We start from the raw sequence: 8785 nt of genomic DNA, 5'->3' as shown, positions 1-8785 counted from the left end.
CCTACAATTACTTTTGTCTTCTCATCTCCTACAGATTTTCTGCCTCTTTCACAAGGCCCACACTGTTTTTTCTTCTGTCATTCTCCAATTACCTAAGCCAGGTTTCTGCTCTTAGAGTATTATTGCCAGGTAATACTCTATAAGAGCGAGTAAGTGTGAGGTAAGGAGCAGACACGTTCCTGGCGAGGCAGTCCCCATCCCTCATCACTGCCCCTCTTTCTGTGGGATGGTACTACTGATGTGGTTAGTCCATGGAAAGATAATGTTGCCTTACAGCATAAAATGCTTATGTACAATATTAAATATTTGCCATATCAACACTACTATAAATTGTCTCATTGTAACACTAATCTCTAATACACGCTGGTATACCCTTCATATTGTGTTGCTTATGCAGTGGATTGCCTGCTCAATACTTAAGAATTTTATAGGAAACTTTGTCAGTGGCTCATTACTCTGCACAACAAGCCTTTTAATTATTTTTCAAAGGGGCAACAAAAATCGTTATCATAAAGAAGTCTTTATCTGGGCCTCAAATGTGTAACTACATTTCAATAAGAAATATTTAGCAATTTTTTTTTCAAAGGAATTCAGGCATGCAAATGGAATATCAACCCCACTTTATGAAGAGAAGTCTCCCTTAAATCTTTAACTAGTCTTCATAGAGTCCTTTTCCTGGTTCTACCTGTGAAAGACCTACCAAAATTAGCTTTGAGGACTTGGCAATAGAATGAGGCTTTCATGGTCTCATTTGCATGTTTTTGTTTGTTTGTTTGTATTTTGTTTTTTTTAGGAAGCCCTATTAATTTTTAATTCTAAAAGTCTGGCCAAGTATTTGAAAGCTGTTGAAGAACTGAAAAAGAATGTAACTGAGAATGTAAAACTGTCTTTGGAAGAAAAGAGTAGAGATGTCTGTGCCAAGTGGGAGGTAAGAACACGCATTTGTACGTGGGGCTTAAGCTTATGACTCTGACCCTGGAGCTGTTTGGCGTCAGTCATTTTTGGTGGTGCCCCTGTCCACTCTGTATCACAGAGGGCTGATCCCTGGAGGTTGTGCATCTCAGCTCCTGCAGCACTTGGCTTCTGTCTGTGTTCAACCAGTGACGACACTAGAGATTAGAGGGCTGCATGGAGGTGGGGAAAAGGGAGAGTCCAGAGGCTTTCTTTTCTTCTCTCTCAGACAGTGTCTGTGGCAGCCTTGTCTCCCCCTGGCTGCAGGTTCCATAATTCCAGACTCTGGTGGTTGACCCTTCTGCCTGGGCTCCACTGAAGTTTCCAGCCCAGTAGTGGTAGTAACTTTGTGCTGCTGCTGATCTCTGGATTACCTTATTGTCCCCTCTTTGGCCTTCATCTCTTGTGTAATCAGTCCCTTGCATATAATTCTCTCTGTGTTAAATAGTTAGTGTTTTCTCATTTTCTGATTGGATCCTGACTAAGATAACACATCGGCACATATGGACACATATACCCAGAGTTTCATAGGTATAGGCTTTGGTGGCAAGTAGACAGACCTGTATTCAGCAGCTGTGCCCCTGGCAAGTTGCTAACCTCTAGGAGCTTCACTGATAAAATGGGAATAATTCCACTGACTTGGCAGGATTGCTGTAAGGATTTATATAAAGTACCCACCACAGAGATTGTGTTCAGTAAATGGTATTTAGTATTTACTATGTGTGTGTGTATGAATATATGGAGAGAATAAAGTAATATAATTGAATATGTTCTCATAAAGGTCTTCTTAAAACACATTTTGAAATAAACTATTTTAGAGCAATTTTAGATTTACAGAGATAGTACAATTATTACGGTTATTACAGAGATAGTAGAAAGAGTTCCATTTTATCCCATGCCCAGTTTTTCCTATTATTAACATCTTACATTAATGTAGTATCTTTGTCACAACTAATGGACTAATGTTGATACATCATTAACTAAATTTATACTTTATTCATAATTCCAGTTTTCTCTCAATGTTCTTTTTTATGTTTCATAATCTCATCCAGGTTATACATTATAGTAACTTGTTATTTCTGCATAGGCTCAGATGTGTATTTTATATATGTTTTCTCCCAGTCTGCAGCTTGTCTTTTAATTCTCTTAACAGTGTCTTTCCTAGCTAAAACACATTTTTAGTTGTTAGAAAGAAAAAAAATATGTTTATGGATCTGGTATACATTTAAACATCCTCCCCAAAGACACAAAGATGAATCAGAATTTCATAAGCTCTGTTTCTCTCCTTTGTTACTACAAGTATTTTTTATTGTGTTTTTAATGAAAACCTTTTTAATACATTCTGTTCCCATGGTTAATATGTGCCTTTGTTTGCAGTCTCTTCAACATGAAATGTCTTTGTATATTCAACAACTAAAAATAGACATTGAAAAAGGAAAACTTAGTGACAGTATTTCAAGACTCGAAAAACAAATAAATAAAGAGAAGAAACTAATTCGCAGAGGAAAGACCAAGGGTCTCATCAAGGAACATGAGGTAAACCACCTGTTTCTATTTACATTTTGTGGTTTTTCTTAAAGGGTTGTCTGTATCTTTTACTTAGGATTAAATCTGCTCTGAAAATTATGTCAGCCGTCAGGTCCTCTGGGGATTATCTCATATACAGTTTGAGTTGTAACGAGAGCCTGTGCTTCTTGCTTTTTAGAAGTGAGAAAAAATTCAGCATTGAGTTAATATTTCATGACTTTTCTGATATGTTTCAGTGGCTCCGTCCTTGAGACTGGTTACAAACATGTCACCTGTTGCTGAAGCACCCACAGTTGCTTTCAGTGAGGACACAGTGTCCTCAGAAGCACAGCTTTTGTGAAAGATATCAAATCAGGGTGTAAACCAACTGGGGCAGACCTAATAATCTCCTTTTGACCCTCATCCTATTTGAACGCTTCTGTGTTTTAGATAGTACTGACCCCTCTTTTCATTTCCTTTAAACTTTTTTTTTGCTATGGCTTTCCTAGTGTCAATCTTCCTTGTTTTTTCTTATTTTTTGGTGGGGAGGGGATGCTTCTTTATAGTGTACTTCACAAATACCCCTTTTTAATTGTGTTATCTTAATGTTTTAGTTTGGGGGGTCTGTTTTTGGCTAATTTCATCCTTGCTCTAGGCCATTTTCTGCACTCTGGGGTTTTAGCTGCCCTCTCTACAGTGATGGCCCTAAATCTTTATCTCCAGCTGAGCCGTTTCCTCTGAGCTTTCCTCTGTTTCTAACTGAGACATCACCAGTGTTCTTCAGAGACGTCACATTCAGCATGTTCAAAAAACGAACCAATAATCTCTCTCCTCAAATGTTCCTTCCCTTTACACATCCTGGTTATGAAAGACTTTGCCATCTCAGAACTCCCTTTGCATCTTCCCTTTTCCTTCCCACTTAGCCTTAATGGAGTTAGGTCCCAGGTCTCATCTGTTACACTTCAGAACAACTGCTGCTTTTTCTTCTTTTCCATCAGAGTTGCCACTTCCCTCAGCCCAGGTTATTTTCTCAGCACGATGAAGGTTACATCATGTTCCAAACGCATCACCAGAGCTGCGCCTTTGAACCACAGACCTTATGTCACTGACTTACCTGACAACCAGGATGTCTCCAGACTCCTTAGGAGGCCATGCAAGTCCTTCATTCTCTGGCATCAGGATATGCCTTCAGCATCTCTTTCTCTGTGTTGTGCCCTCCAGCCGTACGAGGCTACTTGTCCTTTCTGAACATCTGGAGCTTTTCTTATGGCTGCCGCTTCTGCTAGGAATGCCCTCTCTCATCTTTTGTCTGGAAGACTCCTATGCCTTTCTGCATCGAGCTCAGCTGGTTTCCTCATGTGGAGTAGGTTTTCTCTGTCTTAACAGACAGAGAAGGCGGGTAGTGTCTCTGTCCTAACACTCGTCGCACTGTGAGCTCATTATGTGTGTGACTGCTCTAGGGGAGGAAAAAGTTCTCCTTGAGAACTTTTAGGGTCCCTGGCTGGGTCCGAAAATTAAACTGACAGAGATTACCAAGAGAAAAGCATATACATGTTATCGAATTTTTTACATGTACCACAGGAGCCTTTACAAAAGATTGAAGATCCAAAGAAGTGACAAGAGCAGGAGTCTTTTATACCTTTTAGACAAAGGTATACATTTGAGAAGAACTGACAAGACAAAGGGATTTGGGCTAGGGGCTAGTGAATGGTGAAGAAGTAACTAATAGGATAAGGGTTAGTTTAACATTTGTTTGCAGATTCCTCTGGCCCCTGTTATGTGGGCTGATGAGAATCTGTTTCCAGTAAAGGGAGACTTTATTTCCTGTCTTTAGGCAGAAAAGGAGGAGTTTTTCCTGTATTTACTGCTTCTTAATTGCCTTCAGCCCAAAATAATCTTGTCAAAGAGGCATATTTTGGGGTGACATATTTTGGTGTCCTTCACTACATTACTAGACTGCGGTGATTCCCTTTAGGCCTGACAGCCTCATCTTTATTTTCCCAGTGACTGCTATGCTACCACAGCAGGCACACCGTGGACAGGCCTATGAAGGATCATCTTGTTAAAGCCACGCACATCTGTTAGTTTCTAATCCTCATGGACTAATCATGTAAACTCATTTGAAAAACATTTCCTGCTTTATTTCCTCAATTAGGCCTGCTTTTCTGAGGAAGGCAGTCTATACCCGCTTGATCACCACATGGTTGTCCTGCGGGAGCTGTGTGAAGAGCTGACTTCGCAGAAGAGTCAACAGGAAGTGAGGAGAGTGCTCAGAGATTATGAACAAAAGATAGAAAGACTTCGGAAATGTGCTTCCGAGATTCACATGGCACTGCAGCCCACGGGAGGCACGTCGAAAAACAAGTTAGTGCTTCATAAGAATAGCTTTGCATCAGGGAAAAAAATGAGATAAAGCCTCTTGCAAAATCAAATAACATTGAGTATTGTTTATTATTCATTCTTCTTTAGGCTTCATTTTTTTCCCTCTATTTCAATATGCAATTTTCATTTCTTCCTAGGGGGTCCGTGAACACATCTGAGAATGGAGGGAGGAATGCCCACAGTGAGGCGCCATCTGCAAGATCAGATAATCAGCCATCAACTGAAAAGGTGTCAAAAGTGGATAACATATTTTAGAAATAAACCTAATGAAAAAGGCCAAGTGTACAATAATCACTTCTCATTAAGTGTTGGTTTTAATTATTTGCTTGTTTTCATCAGCTGAGAATTCCTACCTAAATAATGCAAGGAAGATCACTTTTCAAAGAATTAGAATGAACCCAAGCTATAGCAAGCATAACAATCTTATGTTGAGGATACAAACAGTTCTTTCAAAAAGAGACTATTTGAACCATTATAAATGCATGTTGACTGTGCACATTACTATTGAAGTAATAGAAGAGGCTGAGTTTAATCTGTACAGATGCCTCAGCATCACTGAATTGAATTAGTTCATTTATTATTTGTCTTTTTCTCATTGTAATTTCTTTTACTTTCCTTGAGAATTAAATTTTCATTTAGAATTCTAGGTAAGTGGGCATTTACTGTATTTCACAGCCCAGATAGTCAGTCGGTCAGAAGGTGTGGGGAAGGAACGAGGTATATTTGTTCTCAGAAGTCTGCTCCTGCATGCTGGATTTCTGTCTGCTTGTGGCTGTGGCTATGTGGTCACAAGAAGAAAGAGCATTTAGGGGTTGGGAGAACTCACTATGCTGACTTATTAATTAGAAAATGAGACTCAGTCTAATAATAATCTCTTCTGTCCTATGGAAAGACCTTTCTCTGAGCTGAGAAACCTCAAATTATATTATCTCCTGGTTTGGGTTATAAAGAATCGGTGATATGCCTTTGCATCATAAAATGTTTATCTTTTCTAGATAAGTATATTGAATATTCTATGTTTATTATTTGCATATTTACTTAGGCAATGGAGTCGATTAAAAAATTGAGTCTGGAATCAGAGTTAAAGCCTCAACAGGAAGAAAATACGGAGAAGTTTGAAAAGGATCACAATACATCTATGAATAGTTTACTAGAGAGGTAAACACTTTTTTTTATACGCATTTTATTAGTTTCGAATGTATAGTACATTGGTTAGACATTTATATAGTTTATGAAACGATCACCCAATTACTCTATCGCCCCTCTGGCTCTACGTATGGCCATTACATTACCACCGACTGCATTCCCTATGCCGTGATCCGCATCCCCGTGACCATCTCTTAACTACTAATTTGTACTTCTTTAACCCTTCACGCCTTTCTCCCAGCCCCCCAACCTCCCTCCCCTCTGGCTGTCACCACACTGTCCTCTGTATTTGTAAGTCTGTTTTGGATTAGTTCGTTCCTTTTGTTTCTTAGATTCTACATATAAGTGATATCATATGGTATTTATCTTTCTTCGCTCAGCATACTAAGAGGTAAACTCTTTAAACAACTGGAAAGTCCTCCAAATATCTTTCATCGATGAAACATGTTATACTTTAATAAGTTTTTATTGCCTTTTAGTCAATTTTTACATGTGGTCTGGTAACTTAAACAGAAATTCCCTGGGGTTTCCTCATGCATGATCGACAGGAATTAAAAAAATTTTTGTTTTATTTTTTAAATTTAGTAATGTCACATTTAATTTTTCCCAGGTATGAAATACACAGAGAAACTCTTGAACTACACCTGCAAAACAACAAATTCAGAATTACTGCTGATTTCCCAAGTGACAAGGAAAGAAGTAGTGCTTGTCTGCAGGAAAAACTGACAGATCTACAGGTAATTATTAAAAATATTATTAGAGAAGTTTATCTTTTATTAGAAAATAATGCCACCATGAGTTTAGGTTTCACCATTTTTGCTGAGGTCAAAAACAAGAACTCGCTTTGTTGGATTGCATTTCTGATGTCACCCAATTCCAGAAAGTGATTTGCATCCAAGCACCAAACCCAGGAAAGACTTTGGTTCAGGGTCTTAATTTATTGCTCATGCTCAATTTGATACTCTAGATACTGTGGTTTGCAAAATGTTGGATTATTCTTGGGATGGGATGAGAATTTAGATGAGCCGGTGAAAACAATGTGTTTGGAGGCAGTTTCAACCAACACTGCTTCTGTGTTGCTCTAAAGTTAATAATACATGAAAACCCTACATATTTGTTTCAGTTGCTCATCATCTTAACCAAATTGTCACAGTGTCTATCTGATGTTGGGCAATAAGGAAGGGGGCAGGCAGTGGAGAGAGTTTTCACTCTTAAGCGCTGATCTTCCTGGAGAGCCATCAGAAGAAGTATTGCATTTGATTCAGGAGCTATAGAAAAACTGTCTATTGATGGGGCACATCAATTATAAACTCTGCAAATAAATACCTTCCTTATTTTGAAGATGATCTGTGCATTGCAGCATTTGTTGCATGCTTGGAAGTACACTTGAGTGAGCATTCACAGAAAACCCATCAGGTAGAGAAAGGGCCATGGGTGGTTCCTACAGTACCCTCCCATATTTTCTAGTTTCCGTCTTCCTTTCATGATGCCAGTTCCTGAGTCATACTCTACTGTCTGGCTCTTCTTTATTTTCCCTTTGCATAAACAAAATTCATAAGTTATAATATCTATTGTTCAAGTAGTGGATTTGGCATGTCTTCAACGCAATTAAGAAATTGTCGCATGACCTTGCTCCAGGGACTGAATAATGAGTTGGTTAGAAAAGCTCTACTAATCCTTGGGGAAAGTGAAGAACAAATTATACTAGTGAGCGTGCAGTAAAATTTCGTAGTAGCGTTTTTTTTTTTTTTTTTTAAGAACTAAGATAAGTAGCTGAAATGGTGTAGAATTTTTAGGTGTTTAAATATAAATCATAAATTAACTTTATTCACTTCTCATTTGATAGAAGTAATTTTGGTTAACTCCAAATTTCTTTTATTTTAGGGAGAAACAAAGATTTATTATCTAGAGGAAATAGAATATCTCTTCTTACTTCTGTATGTGTCTTTCTGAATCATATTCTGTGCACCTACCTAACTTAGGGGAAGGGAGTTAGGGTTCCATTGAAAGCCACGTTGTTCGGCTCCCTTGACTTCATTAAATGGGTCCCCGGACAGCGCAGTTAATACCATTGTTCCCTGAAGGATACTTCATTTGTAAATGGTTAGAAAATATTTTTAAAAGGTATTTTCATGTGAAACTTTGTGCCCACAGTTGGTGGATGTCTCATTTTGTACGAACAGAATAATTGTGTCTATTAACCCATTAGTTGTTAATTTATTTGTTTCATCTAGGTCTTAAAAAATGAAACTGATGCTTGCTGGAAAGAGTTCGAAATCACTTCACTGAGGTTAGAAGAGCTTGAGAGTGACATAAAGAAGCCTTTTATAATTAAAGTAAGAGACAGATTAAAGGAAAAAGAGAGCGAGTTTCAGATGACTCTTAATAACAGGTATGGTTCTGAGATCTATTAATAATGAATTTACTAAATTTTTTAAATGCCATTTTAAGCTATATCAACTATGTTACTTTATTTAGTTGTCACAACAGTAAGAGAGGCTACCATTATGATTGCCATTTTACTGATGAGCAAACTGATAGGGAGGTTAAATAACCTAACCCCAAGCCACACCACTGGCCAGAGGCTTAGCTAGAACTTCAAGCCTGTTGAAGTTCTAGCTCTCTCCCCTTGAGTGTGAATTTGGCTATGTCACATAAAGTCTCTGGGCCTCGATTTCCTTATTTCTAAAATGAGAGTGCTGTTATTACTCCTATACATAGGATGTGCATCCCCAGTACATATCCCCATTTTGTATAGGAGGAAACTGAGGCTCAGAGTCTATATGTTAATTATCCAGAG

The 8785-nt window shown here is 38.2% G+C and overlaps 1 protein-coding gene across 1 annotated transcript in view; it reads left to right on the top strand.

The window, feature by feature from the left end:
* SYNE2 (spectrin repeat containing nuclear envelope protein 2) overlaps positions 1-8785 on the top strand; it is a 293506-nt gene that overhangs the window by 104470 nt on the left and 180251 nt on the right. Inside the window, exons 23-29 of the mRNA XM_011386203.2 lie at positions 794-928; positions 2329-2487; positions 4613-4821; positions 4977-5067; positions 5882-5997; positions 6596-6722; positions 8220-8377. Of these exons, the coding sequence (XP_011384505.1) occupies positions 794-928; positions 2329-2487; positions 4613-4821; positions 4977-5067; positions 5882-5997; positions 6596-6722; positions 8220-8377 (995 nt within the window). The remainder of the gene's footprint in view (positions 1-793; positions 929-2328; positions 2488-4612; positions 4822-4976; positions 5068-5881; positions 5998-6595; positions 6723-8219; positions 8378-8785) is intronic.

Source organism: Pteropus vampyrus, unplaced genomic scaffold (genome assembly GCF_000151845.1).
Source record: "Pteropus vampyrus isolate Shadow unplaced genomic scaffold, Pvam_2.0 Scaffold15, whole genome shotgun sequence".
Classification (NCBI taxonomy): domain Eukaryota; kingdom Metazoa; phylum Chordata; class Mammalia; order Chiroptera; family Pteropodidae; genus Pteropus; species Pteropus vampyrus.
Note: the sequence above shows the minus strand (reverse complement) of the source record. Positions and strands in the feature narration are given on the sequence as shown.